The sequence below is a fragment of the Pseudophryne corroboree genome, chromosome 4 (genome assembly GCF_028390025.1).
Source record: "Pseudophryne corroboree isolate aPseCor3 chromosome 4, aPseCor3.hap2, whole genome shotgun sequence".
NCBI classification, from domain to species: Eukaryota; Metazoa; Chordata; class Amphibia; order Anura; family Myobatrachidae; genus Pseudophryne; species Pseudophryne corroboree.
The window spans coordinates 606,244,579-606,264,873 of NC_086447.1; the positions used below are offsets into that span (position 1 = coordinate 606,244,579).

The 20,295-nt window shown below is 46.7% G+C and overlaps 1 protein-coding gene across 1 annotated transcript in view; it reads right to left on the reverse strand.

Moving 5' to 3' along the window:
* Window positions 1-20,295, reverse strand: part of LOC134910040 (adenylosuccinate synthetase isozyme 2) — a 247,055-nt gene that overhangs the window by 214,325 nt on the left and 12,435 nt on the right. Inside the window, exons 2-4 of the mRNA XM_063917592.1 lie at window positions 10,651-10,753; window positions 9,024-9,092; window positions 8,886-8,936 (exon numbers count right to left, since the gene is read on the reverse strand). Coding sequence (XP_063773662.1) covers window positions 8,886-8,936; window positions 9,024-9,092; window positions 10,651-10,753 — 223 coding nt within the window. The remainder of the gene's footprint in view (window positions 1-8,885; window positions 8,937-9,023; window positions 9,093-10,650; window positions 10,754-20,295) is intronic.

A 20,295-nucleotide genomic window follows, 5' to 3' on the forward strand; every position in this document is an offset into this window, starting at 1 on the left:
ACTTTGGGATCAAAATGACCCCCAAATTCTATGATTTAAGCTGTTTTTTAGTGTTTTTTGAAAAAAACACCCGAATCCAAAACACACCCGAATCAGACAAAAAAAATTCGGTGAGGTTTTGCCAAAACGCGTTCGAACCCAAAACACGGCCGCGGAACCGAACCCAAAACCAAAACACAAAACCCGAAAAATTTCAGGCGCTCATCTCTAGTTTTTACATGACAAAGCCGCCAATTCCGACACACGCCTTGCCGAAGCCAAGGCCAAAAGCATGACCACTTTCCACGTGAGATATTTCAAATCCACGGTTTTGAGTGGCTCAAACCAATGTGACTTTAGGAAACCCAACACCACGTTGAGGTCCCACGGTGCCACTGGAGGCACAAAAGGAGGCTGAATATGCAGCACTCCTTTGACAAATGTCTGAACTTCAGGCAGTGAAGCCAGTTCTTTTTGGAAGAAAAATCGACAGAGCCGAAATCTGGACCTTAACGGAACCCAGTTTTAGGCCCATAGTCACCCCTGACTGTAGGAAGTGCAGAAATCGACCTAGCTGGAATTCCTCCGTTGGGGCCTTCCTGGCCTCACACCACGCAACATATTTTCGCCATATGCGGTGATAATGTTGTACGGTTACATCTTTCCTAGCTTTAATGAGCGTAGGAATGACTTCCTCCGGAATACCCTTTTCTTTTAGGATCCGGTGTTCAACCGCCATGCTGTCAAACGCAGCCGCGGTAAGTCTTGGAACAGACAGGGCCCCTGCAGCAGCAGGTCCTGTCTGAGCGGCAGAGGCCATGGGTCCTCTGAGATTAATTCTTGAAGTTCCGGGTACCAAGACCTTCTTAGCCAATCTGGAACAATGAGAATAGTTCTTACTCCTCTTTTCCTTATTATCCTCAGTACCTTGGGTATGAGAGGAAGAGGAGGGAACACATAAACCGACTGGTACACCCACGGTGTCACTAGAGCGTCCACAGCTATCGCCTGAGGGTCCCTTGACCTGGCGCAATATCTTTTTAGCTTTTTGTTGAGGCGGGACGCCATCATGTCCACCTGTGGCCTTTCCCAACGATTTACAATCAGCTTGAAGACTTCTGGATGAAGTCCCCACTCTCCCGGGTGGAGGTCGTGCCTGCTGAGGAAGTCTGCTTCCCAGTTGTCCACTCCCGGAATTAACACTGCTGACAGTGCTAACACATGATTTTCCGCCCATCAGAGAATCCTTGTGGCTTCTGCCATCGCTGTCCTGCTTCTTGTGCCGCCCTGTCGGTTTACATGGGCGACTGCCGTGATGTTGTCTGACTGGAACAGAACTGGCTGGTTTTGAAGCAGGGGCTTTGCCTGACTTAGGGCATTGTAAATGGCCCTCAGTTCCAGAACATTTATGTGTAGGGAAGTCTCCTGACTTGACCAAAGTCCTTGGAAGTTTCTTCCCCGTGTGACTGCCCCCCAGCCTCGAAGGCTGGCATCCGTGGTCACCAGGACCCAGTCCTGTATGCCGAATCTGCGGCCCTCTCTGAGATGAGCACTCTGCAGCCACCACAGCAGAGACACCCTGGTCCTTGGAGACAGGGTTATCAACAGATGCATTTGAAGATGCGATCCGGACCATTGGTCCAACAGGTCCCACTGAAAGGTTCTGGCATGGAACCTGCCGAATGGAATTGCTTCGTAGGAAGCTACCATCTTTCCCAGGACTCGCGTGCAGTGATGCACCGACACCTGTTTTGGTTTCAGGAGGCCTCTGACTAGAGATGACAGCTCCTTGGCTTTCTCCTCTGGGAGAAACACTTTTTTCTGGACTGTGTCCAGAATCATCCCCAGGAACAGTAGACGTGTCGCCGGAACCAGCTGTGACTTTGGAATATTCAGAATCCAACCGTGCTGGTGTAGCACCTCCTGAGATAATGCTACGCCGACCAACAACTGCTCTCTGGACCTCGCCTTTATCAGGAGATCGTCCAAGTATGGGATAATTAAAACTCCCTTTTTCCGAAGGAGTATCATTTCGGCCATTACCTTGGTAAATACCCTCGGTGCCGTGGACAGGCCGAAACGGCAACGCCTGGAATTGGTAATGACAATCCTGTACCACAAATCAGAGGTACTCCTGGTGAGGATGGTAAATGGGGACATGCAGGTAAGCATCCTTGATGTCCAGAGATACCATGTAATCCCCCTCTTCCAGGCTTGCAATTATCGCCCCGAGCGATTCCATCTTGAACTTGAATTTTCTTAAATATGTGTTCAAGGATTTCAAATTTCAAATGGGTCTCACCGAACAGTCCGGTTTCGGTACCACAAACATTGTGGAATAGTAACCCCGTCCTTGTTGAAGTAGGGGCACCTTGTCTATCACCTGCTGGGAATACAGCTTGTGAATTGCCTCTAACAGCCTCCCTTTCTGAGGGAGTCGTTGGTAAGGAAGATTTGAGGAAACGGCGGGGGGGGGGGAATGTCTCGAATTCCAGCCTGTACCCCTGAGATACCACTTGAAGGATCCAGGGATCTACTTGTGAGCGAGCCCACTGATTGCTGAAGTTTTTGAGACGGGCGCCCACCGTACCTGGTACCGCCTGTCGAGCTCCAGCGTCATGCGGCGGACTTAGCAGAGGAAGCGGGGGAGGACTTTTGTTCCTGGGAAGTGGCTGTATGCTGCAGCTTTTTTCCCCTACCTCTGCCTCTGGGCAGAAAGGACGCGCCTCTACCCCGTCTGCTCTTTTGGGGGCGAAAGGACTGTACCTGATAATACGGTGCTTTCTTTGGTTGTGAGGGGACATGCGGCAAAAATGCTGACTTCCCAGCCGTTGCTGTGGACACTAGGTCCGAAAGACCATCCCCGAACAACTCCTCACCCTTATAAAGGCAAAACTTCCATGTGCCTTTTAGATTCTGCATCACCTGTCCACTGCCGGGTCCATAACCCTCTCCTGGCAGAAATGGACAGTGCACTTATTTTAGATGCCAGCCGGCAAATATCCCTCTGTGCATCTCTTATGTAGAAGACAGCGTCTTTAATATGCTCTACGTTTAGCAATATAGTGTCCCTGTCTAGGGTGTCAATGTTTTCTGACAGGGAGTCTGACCATGCAGCTGCAGCACTGCACATCCATGCTGAAGCAACAGCTGGTCTCAGTATAATACCAGTGTGCGTATATATAGCCTTCAGGAGAGCCTCCTGCTTTCTGTCAGTAGGTTCCTTTAGGGCGGCCGTATCCTGGGACGGCAGTGCCACCTTTTTTGATAAGCGCGTAAGTGGGGGTGTTTCCCAACGTGACCTATCCTCTGGCGGGAAAGGGTACGCCATTAGTAATTTTTTTGAAATTACCAATTTTTTATCGGGGGAAGCCCACGCTACTTCACACACTTCATTTAATTCTTCAGAAGGGGGAAAAACTACTGGTAGTTTTTTCTCCCCAAACATAATACCCTTTTTTGTGGTACCTGGGGTCACCTCAGAAATGTGTAAAACATTTTTCATTGCCTCAATCATATAACGAGTGGCCCTATTGGACATTACATTAGTCTCTTCGTTGTCGACACTGGTATCAGTATCCGTGTCGACATCTGTGTCTGCCATCTGAGGTAGCGGGCGTTTTAGAGCCCCTGATGACCTTTGAGACGTCTGGGCAGGCACGGGCTGAGAAGCCGGCTGCCCCGCATTTGGCATGTCGTCAAATTTTTTATGTAAGGAGTCGACACTTTCACGTAATTCCTTCCACAAGTCCATCCACTCCGGTGTCTGCCCCGCAGGGGGTGACAACACATTTATAGGCACCTGCTCCTCCTCCACATAAGTCTCCTCATCAAAAATGTCGACACAGCCGTACCGACACACCGCACACACAGGGAATGCTCTGACAGAAGACAGGACCCCACAAAAGCCCTTTGGGGAGACAGAGAGAGAGTATGCCAGCACACACCAGAGCGCTATATAATACAGGGATTAACTAAATTATATCCCCTTATAGCTGCTATATGTATATTGCGCCTAAATTTAGTGCCCCCCCTCTCTTTTTTACCCTTTCTGTAGTGTAGACTGCAGGGGAGAGCCAGGGAGCTTCCTTCCAGCGGAGCTGTGAGGGAGAAATGGCGCCAGTGTGCTGAGGGAGATAGCTCCGCCCCTTTTTCGGCTGACTTTTCTCCCGCTTTTTTATGGATTCTGGCAGGGGTATTTATCACATATATAGCCTCTGGAGCTATATATTGTGATATATTTGCCAGCCAAGGTGTTTTTATTGCTGCTCAGGGCGCCCCCCCCCCCCAGCGCCCTGCACCCTCAGTGACCGGAGTGTGAAGTGTGTATGAGGAGCAATGGCGCACAGCTGCAGTGCTGTGCGCTACCTTGGTGAAGACCGATGTCTTCTGCCGCCGATTTTCCGGATCTTCTTGCTTCTGGCTCTGTAAGGGGGCCCGGGGGGTGCGGCTCCGGGACCGAACATCAATGGCCGGTTCCATGCGGTCGATCCCTCTGGAGCTAATGGTGTCCAGTAGCCTAAGAAGCCCAAGCTAGCTGCAAGCAGGTAGGTTCGCTTCTTCTCCCATTAGTCTCTCGCTGCAGTGAGTCTGTTGCCAGCAGATCTCACTGTAAAATAAAAAACCTAAAATATACTTTCTCTCTAGGAGCTCAGGAGAGCCCCTAGTGTGCATCCAGCTCAGCCGGGCACAGGATTCTAACTGAAGTCTGGAGGAGGGTCATAGTGGGAGGAGCCAGTGCACACCAGGTAGTCCTAAATCTTTCTTAGCTGTGCCCAGTCTCCTGCGGAGCCGCTATTCCCCATGGTCCTTACGGAGTCCCCAACATCCACTAGGACGTCAGAGAATATATATATATATATATATATAGTGAAAAACATGTTCTAGGTCGACCTTTAGACCTAGAACATGTCAACCTAGAGACCGGATCCCGTTTGTTGTAATGTGTTTATATCTGTAGTTGGTAATATCTCAAGGCTGCAGTCAGCAATCGGCTTACTGAGAGCAATAGGAATCTCCGGTGCACACAGAGACCACCGTCAGTACGGTCTCTCTCAGAACGCTACAGTTTGAGTGGTAAGCTGCTCCTTGCCCATTCACCTCTCCACCATATCGTATTCACTCAGCTGGCTACAGCTGGGGTGACAGCCGCCGCAGTTGCAATTTAATGTATAACTGATTAGAGGAATCACTTCTAGCAAGTACCGTATATACTCGAGTATAAGCCGACTTTTTCAGCACAGTTTTCTATGCTGAAAAAGCCCCCCTCGGCTTATACTCGAGTCAACGGCTGCAGCAGACGCCGTGGGCTGTGTGGGCGTCCGCTGCAGCCGGCTCCAGGGACAGACACTAGAGGTCATTATTGACCTCTAGTGTCTGTGCGGCGTTGCTATGGGAGAGACGTCATGACGTCTCTCCCATAGAGATGATCGGGTGCCGGGAAGCGGGCGCCGGCGGCCAGACGGAGCGGCGACCAGATGGAGCGGCGGCCAGACGGAGCGGGGATCCAGATGGAGCGGCGGCCAGACGGAGCGGATGAACAGATGGAGCGGCGGCCAGACGGAGCGGAGCAGCGCAGCAGCAGAAGAAGCGGTCGGGAAGCAGGAGCGGGGCAGTGGTAAGTATTGTTTTAGTGTGTGTTTATGTTTGTAAGCTGCAAAGGGGGCACAGTAACAGGGGGCAAACAAAGGGGGCACAACAACTACTGGGGGCAAAGAAAGGGGGCACAACAACTACTGGGGGCAAAGAAAGGGGGCACCACAACTACTGGGGCAAAGAAAGAGGGGTCATAACTACTGTGGGCAATGAAAGAGGGGGCACAAATACTGGGGGCAAAGAAGGGGCATAACTACTGGGGGGCAAAGCAACGGGGGCATGTTTTTATCTGTCACTGGGGGTATATGTGGCACTGGGGGCACAACCCTAGAAACAAACATTACCCCCTGGCAACAAGCATAACACCTACCGCATAAAATCCCTGGCAACGAGCATGACACCCTGAGCATGAAAACCCCTGGCACCGTGCATTTCCCACCCTAGGCTTATACTAGAGTCAGTAATTTTTCCCAGTTTTTTGTGGTAAAATTAGGTGCCTCGGCTTATATTCGGGTCGACTTATACTCGAGTATATACGGTACCCTGGATCACAGAGTTGGCGAATATGTGCTGAACAGAAAAAGAATGAATGCTCTTAAGGTCAACAGATTTCTTCTCTCACAGAACTTTTTCAAAACATGGTTTAACTCTGGTTCCTCAAGGCACCCCAACAGTCCACATTTTAAGGCTATCCATGGTTAAGCACAGATTGTTCCATTGACTGAGGTACAGTACTAATTAAGTCACCTATGCCCAAGCATGGTTATTCTTAAAATCTGGACAGTTAGGGTGCCTTGAGTTTGGGAACCTCTGGTTTCAACTTTCTGGACCTGCCTTAATTTATGGTAGCTTTAATTACTCAATCACGTTCAGTTGGGTCCAAATAACTTGCAGCACTAGTTGTTAATTAGGGTCTGATTTAACGCCATCCACATCTGAGGATGCGGATGGGATGTGCTAAAATCGACCCAATCCGCACTACGATAATTGACTAATCGCATAGATGTATCAATTATTGCAGGCTAGGGCAGAGCTTGGGAGAAAGCTCTGTCCCTGCGATGCCACTCCGCAGCACTATCGGGGTATATTTCGTAAAAAAACGAAAGAAACACCCCCAGAGTATGTACTATTATCTTCTAAAAGGTGCTAGATAAATGATACGTAGAATCTGATTGATCGGTTACTTTGGGCAACATCTCCACTTCTAAAAACTTGCTCTTTGGTGAATACACCCCAAAATTTCTGTCTGCTTTTTTGCAGGTCGATCACAGGAAACAGCCTTGTTTGGCTTCCAGGGCTACTCAGTCTCAGTCCTGTCTCTCACATACAGTAAGGTATCTCCTGTCCTACTCACATTTAACACGCTCACAGACCTGGCTTCTTCTCAGCCAAATGTAGCTCAGTCCTACAGTTTGGTGGCCTTCCCTGTCTCATACAGGTATAGGCTCAGGCCTCCTGGCCTTCAGCATACTGAGCTCTGATTGGCTCTCCCAACCTGTCCTGACTGCAGTGCCTTCCAGACAGACTGTCCTCTATAGCAATTAGGTGTACTCACACCCAACTTTTCTTCCTTGTGTGGGCAAATCCCTCCTGCTGCACACAGAGGGGGTTATTCAGAGCTGTTATCAAACCAAAAAAGTTAGCAATAGGACAAAACCATGCTGCACTGCAGGTGGGGAAGATATAACACGTACTGAGAGATTAGATTTGGGTGGGGTGTGTTCAAAATTAAATCTAAATTGCAGTGTAAACATAAAAGCAGACAGTAATTACCATACACAGAAACACACTACCCAAATCTAAAGCTCTGCACATGTTACATCCGCCCCACCTGAGGTGCAAAATGGTTTTGCCCAACTGCTAACTTTTTGGGTTTGCTAACACTGAATAATCCTTAGAAAGCATGTCTCATCAATGCAATTTACTATCATACGGCCACAATATACAAGGACAGCACGGATGGAGGTGTCTCAGTGTGCACCGGAAATCCCCATTGCGCTCAGTAAACAGATCGTAGACCGCAGCCTTAAGATATTATCAACTACAAAGATATACACATTACTGCTAACAGGGACTACATAATACCTTGAGGTTATCCCTCTAAAGAAGTTCACAATTTCTCTGGAGAATGAATGTGCTGGTAATTTTAACTATTAAAGGATACTGTATTAACCCTGAGGTGTAAAGAAAGCGCTGTACTACTGTATCTGTGATTTTACATACTGTGGCAGTAACTGAGATACTATATGAGAAGCCTATTGTATTATCAGAAAAGCAGATAACATATTTAGATTTCCAATTTAATGACATCCAGTCTCCTCTTTGTTTCTACAAATATGTAAACCTGAGGGGATTCGCTACCTCAATGTCAGGATTACGGCTGTCGGGATTTAATAAACTGGTGGACAGAGCTGTGCTTTTGTTGGTCTACAGATATTTTAGGACTGGCAGCCACAACCACTGGTTTTGCCTATCACATTTACTATAAAAAAATCGATTTGGTCCTGACCACCAACCCGTGGCACTCCTGCAAGTGCTCTGTGGCACCCAGTTCTGGATCCACTGCCTATTCCATAGGCCATTGCAAGATAAAATAAAAAATATCGAAAAGAAGAGCTACTGCTTATCAAGGGTGTGGATCATCAAATCGACAGTGTCTAGGTCGACAATGTTTAGGTCGACCACTATAGGTCGACAGTCACTAGGTCGACAGGGTTGGAAGGTTGACGGTTTCTAGGTCGACATGAGTTTTACGTGTTTTTTTGGTGTCGTTTTCTGCGTACAGTGACCGGGAAGCCGAATTAGTGCATTCAGGCAAGGTGCCTCGCTCCGCTACCGCTTCCCTCGGCACAGGTTACCGTTCCAATCGTAGTCCATGTGGATCGTTAAGTATGAAAAAGTTCACAAAGAAAAAAGAAAAAAAAAATTGAAAAATTAATGTCGACATTTTGACCTGTCGACCTAGAAACCCTGTTGACCTTCCAACCCTGTCGATCTAAACATTGTCGATCTAGACAGTGTCGATCTTCAGACCGGATCCCGCTTATCAAGGAGTCCCACTAAAGCTAGCACAAATCTAAAGAACACACACATGCTACAGAAGTAAATTCTTGAGATTTCTTTTTTTAGTCATTTATAGTAAAATGTTTTAGTCCATTACTGTGTATCACATGTGCTTGAAGTTTGACTAGGTGCCCTGGCACAAAAAAAAAAAAAAAACACAAAAAACCATAAAGGCTCTTACTAGATTACCAAATAATAGCGGATGAGTGCTGTAATACAGGTATATACATAAACACTTGGATACTTACCAATGTGAGCTCTATCGGAGATTGTAAGCCTTTTTTCCCAACCAGCCAAACCTAAATGTGAATAAACATGTTAATATAAACAAGGAGGGACGGGAAAAACACAAAAACATCAGTGTGAGAACAGAACAGTTTGCTTGCCTTTTCCTTTTTTCACGTTTTTCTCTGCTTCTTCAAATAATCCAGGAAGATGAATTACAACGCCATTTCCTATGAAATATAAACAGACAACTGAAGTTTGTTACGCAGTGTTTTAACATAACACTAGATGCTTAATTTTAAGTGATGTAAAGGTTACATAATTTAAGCAAAATGCAATAACCTACACGTTTCCTAGTGAAACCCTACCTAGTAACATCATGAGAAAAATGAATCTGATAAGCCTAGAGGTAAACATTTTTATTTCAATACCTGTACTGTGTTTAATTTAAATTTGATTATGGGAAGTCAATACTTATATAGGTGTCTCCTGGTGCATCGTAGTAACATTGTTCTGTGACTAAGATGCATTTTCGTACATCTCTGATGTTAGCGGAACTGTGCAGAACACGTGCTGCGCTTGTGCACAATGGGCCCTGCGTGTGTCACTTCCATTTTATAGGCCTGCATCTTCCAACACTTATTTACTGGCCTCTGCAGTGCGAATTTCCCAGCCATCCTAAGTAACCTGAGAGTAACAGATGGTAGATGTTCACTCAATGTTCTTTGGACTCAGCAGCATATCCCACACACGTGTACGTGATATTTTTATTGGGAGCCAATTATCCAAACCATATATTCTTGGATTGTTGGAAGAAACCCAAGCAAGCACAGGCAGAATATACAAACTGCACATAGCTAGGGTCGTGGTGGGAAGCAAACCCACAACCCTAGTACTGTGAGGCAGTAATGCTAACCATTACACCAGCTGTGCTCATTCTAAAATTGTATTCAATCTGGCCACAGGTTACCAGCATTCCAACCATTTCTAGTGTTCATTCTAGCACCCTGCACCTGTCACAACTGTGCAGTTCCTCTTTCCTGCCTAGGGTGTCGCTCTCTGCTCTATTCTGTTCTGTATCTCAGCGCAGAGATACAGAACAGTGTGCTAGAAGCACCAGAGCAGCAAGCAACACCCCAGCAGGAAAGAGGAACTGCATCATGGGCTGTGACAGGTGGTAGAAGAAACACTCATTTCTGTGGACCTTCATGTCCTCACCAACGTCAGTTTTTTCTGATAAATTTACAGACCCAATAATGCTATGGGAACTTCCAATTAATTGCATTTCTAGGCCTACTATATATGTAATATTTCTGTGTGCTTGGTTGGAGCTCCACTACATTCCACTAACTATCCTTATCCCTAAATACCATTGTTAGATCACAATTTCATCAGCTTTCCCTTTGATGCCCTATCAGAGTAGATAACACACAACTCCAAAGATCAAAATATGGACATCCATCTGCATAAACTTATTTTTGCAAATTTAGCCTCACCAAAGTGTAGGAAACTAATGAATGACTAAATAAGTTTCTTGACATTCAGTAAAGTGGAGTTATCTGGAAAAACAATGGCAATGAGCAAGTACATCTGGAGTAACATTCAGCTGTAAAACAAACCATTTTGTGCTGGTTATAACAAATTCTATAGCAAAATACGTTTAAAAAAAAAAAAAAAAAAAAAAAGGGAGGTTTTCATTTTTCCCCCAATCCTTGCATTTATTCCATTTCTCTTGCAAAAATTGTGGGAATATTGGTTACAAAAAGGTTTTTACACTAGTGCACTTACCTATGAAAGCAGTAACGTTTGGATTTATGATTCCACTTGGCAAAAGGTGAAAATCATATTCAACAGAATCCACTACAACTGTGTGACCTGCATTGTTTCCTCCCTGCGTGGTGAGAATAAAAAATTAAATAAAACAAAACCCGCAGAAAAAAAAAAAGTTTATTACATCCTAAAAAAATAAATCTGCTTAATTTTATTAGTTGCACTATCAATGTTTATTTTTAGGGTTTGTAGCTCTTTACAATAAAATAGCATAATGTTAGATGGTGAATGCTCGTAATAGTAAATAGTTCCAGAGACTTACACTTCTGGGTACACAATGGAGCAATGTCATTCCAAAATGCAGTTTTGCAGCGACATATCGCTTACATCACTCAGTGTGTACCCAGGATTGCGCAGTCGCTAGCGACGGACGCTAGGTTTGATGTGCTACACTTCAAACATAGCGTCCGTTGCTAGCATCCTTGTTTATGCTAATGAAGGATGGAACATGGTCGTTCATTTCTTCATTAACATTGTGCCAGTGTGTACTGGCAATTCCCGCTGACTGGCATTGTCGGAACGAATGCCCATCGCTTCAGTGTGTACCCAGCTTTACTCTAATTTGTGCTCTGCAGAACTGCCCTGTCAGTGTAAGAAATAAACACTGTTTAAACCTCCCATTCCTAGATATTTTTATACAACTTTAAATAGCAGCTTTGCATTTGCAATATATTTTTTCTTGCATACATACATACATACATACATACATACATACATACATACACTTGCAAGTAACTTTACTTCAAATTTAAAATCACAATTAATGACTACATGAAATATGCAGATGTGGGATTTAATTTCTAGCTTCTCCTACATTTTGCACACATGAGCAGAGGGTAACCAGTGGCTCATATAAGCATCATTAATGTACAGGTACACCACAGATAATCTGGCACCCTCGGTTCCAACACTGTGCTGGATTAACGGTTTTGCCAGATTATCGGTGGTATTGCTGACAGTAGTGTCGGCGGCATCCTGACCTCCCCTTGCAGCCTAATCCTATCAAGCGTGTCGCCCACATCCTAACTCTGGCCACGAAGCCGGACTCCCCGCCCACAGTGCGACTGCCTGTCCACAGCCGACTCCCCACCTCAGCCGGACTGCCCGCCCACAGCCAGACACCCCCACCCGCAGCCTAAATAAGCATCCCGCTGCCTATCTAGATCCTCCCGCCTTCTAACTCACATTAGCAGCCAAACTTTCACCCGGCACCTGATGTGCCCAGATTAAGAGAGGTGCCTGACAATCGGTGGTGTACCTGTACATAAGTGATGTAACAATGTATGTACATGTTGTAAACTGGCCCCACTATATGGCCACTAAGTAAACCGCACAGCACGAACAATACCAAAATTAGTGATTCATTTGGCATGTTAAAGTGGTCACAATATTCCTGCTTACAGCCTGTGTGTGCTGGCCTCTTCCAACCTCACTAAACTGGTCAAATACTGCTAGAAGCAAGCCAGCCAGTCACTTCAAAGTGGTGACAGAGAAGTAGGAATGGTGAATAGGGTAAGAAGACAGGGGTTCCCAAACTTTTTTGAATCACGGCGCCCTAGAGCATCAGAATTTTTTTCACGGCACCCTTAAACAAAAAAGGTCTTCTTGAGAAATGTAGAAAGGAATATGAAATGAAATAAAATTGTGTTTATGTCATCCTCACGTTCAATTGTGTGGTGAGGGACAAGATCTTCTCCCGTTTGTCCACATATTTAATGATTGACAGCCACCAGCACTGGTTTTGCCTCTTACACTGACCATAAATAATTTGAATTCATCTTGGACTACCAACTCAGGGCACCGCTGCGAGCTTTACATCCGCACTTTCGGACTCGTATTCTATTACAAATCTACCCCAATCCAAGATCTCTTGGCTTTCTATGTCTTACGTCTGTGGCTAAACTGGAGAGGATCCTATTGACCTGGAGCAAAAAGCAGTCAGCGTCCGATGATTGATCAATGACCCTTAAAGGGAGCTTCCTAATGCTGGGCATACATTATACAATTATCTAGGTGATCCATCTATATTGGCGGATCAGCCAGATAATTGTATTATGCATTCTAGCAACCAATCTCAAATAACGAAGACATCCCAAATTATCCATGTCTGAAATCCAATAAGTGGTCGGCCGTATCTGGCCATGTAGTCACCAACCTTTAATTCACAGAAAAGGGACAGGGAAATGGTCTGCCACTGCTGTGCAGATGATATACAGTTGCACCTGTCTTTTCATCCATGTACTAAGAACCCAATATCAACCATATATAGCTGTCTGTTGGCGCTCAGCCAACAGTGGATGAGTGCCAGTTTTCTACAGCTGAATCCTGATAATACAGAGATCCTTAGGATAAGTCAAAGGACAATACTGCAGCATAGTCAACCAACTGGACTTATGCTTGGGGTACAGAATCTTGGTGTTGCCTGGATAGTGGTTTAACACTTAAACATGAGGTGATCAGCCAATCAAATCTTCATTCTTTCATCTGAGGAACTTATCTTTTATTAAAGTGGCGCCACAAGGGATCAGCAAAACAAGAAAAAGGAGATTTATAGTAAGACTTACCATTGTTAAATCTCTTTCTGCGAAGTACACTGGTTTCCACAGGGAATAACATCAGGGGTGTAGAGGTGGATCTTGATCCAAGGCACCAACAGGCTAAAGCTTTGACTGTTCCCAGGATGCACTGCACCACCTCCTCTATAGCCCCGCCTCCAGGCACTGGAGCTCAGTTTGGTTACCCAGTCCAATGCAGTAGCAGGTAAGAGAGAAGGCAGATGTTAGTCACATAGACCCACATTTTCACGACAGGAGAAGGGACTAGCAGCTAATGCCATAAAAACCCAAAGAAGCTAAGTGCATCAGGGTGGACGCCCTGTGGAAACCAGTGTACCTTGCAGAAAGTTTTAACAATGGTAAGTTTTATCATAAATATCCTTTTCTGCAGCGGGGTACACTGGTATTCCACAGGGAACAACATTAGGGATGTCCTAAAGCAGTTCCTCATGGGAGGGGACGCACCATAGCGGGCACAAAAACCCGGCGTCCAAAGAAAGCATCCTGGGAGGCGGAAGTATCAAAGGCATATAACCTGATGAACGTGTTCACTGAGGACCACGTAGCTGCCTTGCACAATTGTTCAGCAGACGCGCCACGGCGGGCTGCCCAAGATGGTCCAACAGACCGAGTAGAATGGGCCTTGATAGCAGCAGGAGCTGGGAGTCCAACCTGCACATAATCTTGTGCAATCACCATTCTAATCCATATGGCCAAGGTTTGCTTGTTCACAGGCCAGGCATGTTTGTGAAAACCAAAAAGTGAATCTGATCTGATAGAGGCAGAGATAGATAGATAGATAGATAGATAGATAGATAGATAGATAGATAGATAGATAGATAGATAGATAGATATCCCATACCACATCCAAAGACCGCTCTTTGGAGGAGGACAAACCAGGAGAGATAAAGGCCGGAACTACAATCTCTTGGTTAAAGGTGGAAAGATGACACCAACTTAGGTAGATAACAAGGGCGAGTTCGAAGAACTGCCCGGTCACATTGAAAAAAAAAAATCAGAAAGGGTGAACGACAGGACAAAGCGCCTAAGTCTGACATCCTTCTAGCAGAGGCCATAGCCAACAGAAAAATGACCTTAAGCGTAAGTAATTTAAGGTCCACAGACTCAAGAGGTTCAAACGGAGACTCTTGAAGGGCATTAAGAACAACAGACAGATCCCATGGAGTCACAGGAGGGACATAGGGAGGCTGAATCCGTAGTACACCCTGAGTGAATGTATGAAATGTCAGGAATAGATACAATTTATCGCTGAAACCACACCGACAAGGCAGAAATGTGAACCTTGAGGGAGGCCAGGTGAAGTCCTAAATCCAGGCCTTGTTGCAAAAAAAGCCAGAAGTGTGGAAGTACTAAACTTGTATGCATCGTAATTCTTAGCAGCACACCAGGTGAAGTAAGAATTCCAGACCCTATAATAAATCCGTGCAGAAGCCGGTTTGCGGGCCTTCAACATAGTATGAATAATAACTATTCAATAACTTGAATAGTTTGAATAACCACCTCCTTTGGCCCTCAGGAGTGAAGTTTCAAGAGCCACACCGTCGAAGCCAGTCTTGCCAGGTCCTGATAAACACAAGGGACCTGAACGAGGAGGTCTGGGCGTTGAGGAAGTAGAAGAGGACGCTCAGTCGAGAGACCCTGCAGGTCGGAGGACCAATGCCGTCTGGGACACGCTGAAGTGACTAGAAGTAGTATTCCTCTTTCTTGCTTGAACTTCCGTAGTACCCTGGGCAGGAGTGACACTGGAGGGAACACGTATGGCAGCCGAAAGTTCCATGGAATTGCCAGTGCATCCACGAAAGCTGCTTCAGGATCCCTTGTCCTTGCTCCGAAAACCGGAACCATGTGATTGTGTCAAGATGCCATCAGGTCTACATCTGGTAGACCCCACTTGTCCACAAGGAGTTGGAAGACCTCTGGATGAAGACTCCACTCCCCGACGTGTACGTCCTGAAGACTGAGGAAGTCCATTCCGGGGGTCCTAAACTGGGAAGCGGACACTGCCGATATTGCTGGCAGATGGCGTTCCGCCCATCGAAGAATTTGACGCTTCCATCATTGCCATGCGGCTTCGAGTGCCGCCTTGATGATTTATGTACGCCACCGTGGTGGCGTTGCCCGATTGTACTTGAACAGGCCTGTTCTGTACAAAAGGCAGGGCCAGTGTCAACATGTTGAACACTGGCCCTCATTCCGAGTTGTTCGCTCGCTAGCCGCTTTTCGCAGCAATGCACACGCTAAGTTGCCGCCCTCTGGGAGTGAATCTTAGCTTAGCTGAATTGCGAACGATGTATTCGCAATATTGTGAAATGATTTTACTTTGCAGTTTGAGTAGCTCGAGACTTACTCTTCCAGTGCGATCAGTTCAGTGCTGGTCATTCCTGGTTTGACGTCACAAACACACCCAGCGTTCGCCCAGACACTCCCCCGTTTCTCCAGCCACTCCCGCGTTTTTCCAAGAAACGGCAGCGTTTTTTCACACACTCCCATAAAACGGCCAGTTTCCGCCCAGAAACACCCACTTCCTGTCAATCACACAACGATCACCAGAACGAAGAAAAAAACCTTGTAATGCCGCGAGTAAAATACCAAACTTCTTAGCAAATTTACTTGGCGCAGCCGCAGTGCGAACATTGCGCATGCGCAGTTTGCGGAAAATCGCTGCGATGCGATGAAAAATAACGAGCGAACAACTCGGAATGAGGGCCACTGCCCGCAATTCCAGAATGTTTATCGGGAGGAGAGATACCTCCCTGGTCCACCGACCCTGTAGAGAATGTTGCTCCAACACCGCACCCCAACCCCGCAGACTGGGATCCATCGTTAGGAGGACCCAGTTGGAGATCCAGAAGGGACGACCCCTGCTCAATTGTTGGTCCTGTAGCCACCAACTCAGTGACAGATGAACTCCGGAGTCAAGGCGATCATTTGAGACCTGATCCGGTGAGGCAGTCCGCCCATTTGGAAAGGATTAACCTCTGCAGAGGGCGGGAATGAAATGGAGTATACACTACCATGTCGAAAGCCGACACCACGAGGCCTAGTACTTGCATTGCCGAGTGTATCGACACTCTTTGGCGAGAGCGGAAGCATCTGATTCTGTCCTGAAGTTTCAGGACCTGCTCTGGAGACACGAACAAACGTTGGTTGTGTGTGTCCAGTAATTACCCCAGGTGAACCATGCTCTGAGCAGGGACCAGTGAGGATTTCTTCAAGTTCATGAACCACCTGTGGGCTTGTAGGAATTGGACCGTCAGTTCCAGATGACCAGTTCGCCAGGATCAACAAGTCGTCCAGATATGGCAGGATCCTGATATCCTGACTGCGGAAAAAGAGCAGTCATGACCTTGGTAAAGATCAGAGGAGCCGTAGTCAGTCCGAAAGGCAAGGCTTGGAACTGATAATGAAGGTTGCCAATAGAAAACCGTGGATATTGCTGATGCAACATTGCAATAGGTATGTGTAGGTAAACATCCTGTATGTCCAGGAATACCATATAGTCCTTTGGTTCCAAAGCCAGTACAATAGAGCGCAGAGTTTCCACACGGAATTTGGACACCTTCACAAATTTGTTCAAAGATTTGAGTATAGGCCGGGAGGATCCATTCGGCTTCAGAACTAGAAACAGCGTCGAATAGTATCCCCTGCCTCTCCTGTATCCAGGAGGTATTGGACAACCAAATGTCGAGTTTGTGCTTTTAACAGATCCGAAGGGATAACTGTTGAGCAAAACTGACTAGGGGGACGTCTCTTGAAAGAGATTGCGTACCCGTGAGAGACCACTTCCTGCACCCAGACGTCCGAAGTGGTCTTTAACCATACCTGGGCAAACTACAGATGTCGGCCTCCCACCCCGGGGTCCCCCAGGGGAAGGCCCGCGCTTGTCCGGTTTAGAAGCAGGCTGACTGGGCGGCCCAAGAACGTTTAGGTATGGGCTTAAAGGATTTGGAAGTGCGAGCCGGTCTCAGGTACGCCTGACCCTTTGCTTTACCTGGAGGTCAAAAGGAACGAAAAGCAGTACTCTTAGCGTTTGGAGCTGAAGGATTAGTACTTGGGAGACACACAGTCTTGGCCGACGCCAAGTCGGTCACAATCTTGTTCAAATCATCTCCAAATAATATATCTCCCTTAAAAGGGAGCACCTCCAAGGTTTTCTTAGAGTCCAGGTCCACCGACCAGGACCGTAACCACAGAATCCAGCGAGCCAGGATAGACGTAGTAGATGCCTTGGCCTCCATAACAGCTGCATCAGAGGCCGCCTCCTGAATATAGTGGGAGGCTGTGGTAATATATGACAGATATTGTCTGGCAGTGACAGAAAAACTCAGAGGTAGCTCTTCCTCAATTGCTTCAACCCATGCTTCAATGCCTTTTGCAGCCCTAGAGGCCGCCATAGTGGGTCTATGTACAGCACCTGTAAGAGTGTAAATAGACTTCAAGCAACCGTCCACATGCTTATCGGTCGGTTCTTTCAAAGAGGTGACCGTGGTGACAGGCAGAGTAGATGACACCACAAGACAGGCTACATGTGAGAGTCCACCGGTGGCGGGGTTTCCCACTTGTTACTCAACTCCGCAGAGATAAGATAATGAGCTAGCATCTTTTTAGACAGGGAAAATTTCTTTCCTGGAGAAGACCAGGATTCCTGACGTGTGTCAATTAAATGGTCAGAATGTGGTAAGACTAATTTAGTAACCTTCTGACGTTTGAACTTATCAGGTTTCTTAAACGTATCAGTAGGGTCAATCTAAAGAATCAGCTTGATAGCCTCCACTAGGTCAGGATCATCAACCTGTGTTGTAGAATCTTCATCAGAAGCAGCAGTTTCAGCATCTGATGGATCAGTATATTCCCCATCCGAATCAGAAGAATCATCCGAAATATTAGTGGATTGTGAGGAAGAAATGGCCAGCTTAGATGACCCTTTGGTCCCAGTAGGGCGAGGGTTAGGTTTTTGTTTAACCAAGGACTCATATAATTGCTGTAACTGGGTTGACAGAGTATTCGCCCATGGTGGATTAACTACAGGGATAATATGTGGCTGTAATGGCACAGGAAGTCCCACAGGGGGCGTAAGTCGTGTTACAAGCACTAAGCTTGTAACACGACTTACGCCCCCGGTGGGACTTCCTGACTACCAGCATATGTGAAAATGCTGCCCAAGGTGGATCCTGATTTGCCACAGGTGTTGCAGGCTCACTAGGGGGTGCAGAATACCCAGTACCTGAACCCTCAGCAGAAATCTCTCAGGTAAATCCATGCTCCAGCACTGCATGATGCAGGAGCGTCTGCGGATTTCCCGCCCTGTGCAGCAGACATTATTGAGAATGTAGCCTTAGAGCGCATCAGTACAATATAGCCAAACAATACCTGACGAAAAAACCCTAAGATATGTGACTGCAATTGCAGAGCACAAACAATAGGATTTTAATACCTACCGGTAAATCCTTTTCTCATAGTCCGTAGAGGATGCTGGGGACTCCAAAGGACCATGGGGTATAGACGGGATCCACAGGAGACATGGGCACACTATAAGACTTTGAATGGGTGTGAACTGGCTCCTCCCTCTATGCCCCGCCTCCAGACTCCAGTTAGAGAACTGTGCCCAGGGAGACGGACATTTTGAGGAAAGAATTTATGGTTTAAACACGGTGAGTATCATACCAGCTCACACCTCGAACATGCCGCAGAACGTGGCATTCAATAGAACACCAGCCGACGGCATGAAAAATATACAGCAATATGCTGACCGAAAATGTAACACAACCTGTGTGCAAACACGACCAATAATCGCATACCGCATGCCATGGCATGAACTACGTCAGCAACCGACTTGACTGAAAAGAAACACCACATGAGTGTAACCATAACCAATAACTGCAGATACAGTACGCACTGGGACAGGCGCCCAGCATCCTCTATAGACTAAGAGAAAAGGATTTACCGGTAGGTATTAAAAATAAGAATTTACTTACCGATAATTCTATTTCTCGTAGTCCGTAGTGGATGCTGGGAACTCCGTAAGGACCATGGGGAATAGCGGCTCCGCAGGAGACTGGGCACAAAAGTAAAGCTTTAGGACTACCTGGTGTGCACTGGCTCCTCCCCCTATGACCCTCCTCCAAGCCTCAGTTAAGATACTGTGCCCGGACGAGCGTACACAATAAGGAAGGATTTTGAATCCCGGGTAAGACTCATACCAGCCACACCAATCACACCGTACAACTTGTGATCTGAACCCAGTTAACAGCATGATAACAGAGGAGCCTCTGGAAAGATGGCTCACAACAACAATAACCAGATTTAGTTAACAATAACTATGTACAAGTATTGCAGACAATCCGCACTTGGGATGGGCGCCCAGCATCCACTACGGACTACGAGAAATAGAATTATCGGTAAGTAAATTCTTATTTTCTCTGACGTCCTAGTGGATGCTGGGAACTCCGTAAGGACCATGGGGATTACACCAAAGCTCCCAAACGGGCGGGAGAGTGCGGATGACTCTGTAGCACCGAATGAGAGAACTCCAGGTCCTCCTCAGCCAGGGTATCAAATTTGTAGAATTTAGCAAACGTGTTTGCCCCTGACCAAGTAGCTGCTCAGCAAAGTTGTAAAGCCGAGACCCCTCGGGCAGCCGCCCAAGATGAGCCCACCTTCCTTGTGGAATGGGCTTTTACAGATTTTGGCTGTGGCAGGCCTGCCACAGAATGTGCAAGCTGAATTGTACTACAAATCCAACGAGCAATAGTCTGCTTAGAAGCAGGAGCACCCAGCTTGTTGGGTGCATACAGGATAAACAGGGAGTCAGATTTTCTGACTCCAGCCGTCCTGGAAACATATTTTCAGGGCCCTGACAACGTCCAGCAACTTGGAGTCCTCCAAGTCCCTAGTAGCCGCAGGTACCACAATAGGCTGGTTCAGGTGAAACGCTGAAACCACCTTAGGGAGAAATTGTGGACGAGTCCTCAATTCTGCCCTGTCCGTATGAAAAATCAGGTAAGGGCTTTTATAAGATAAAGCCGCC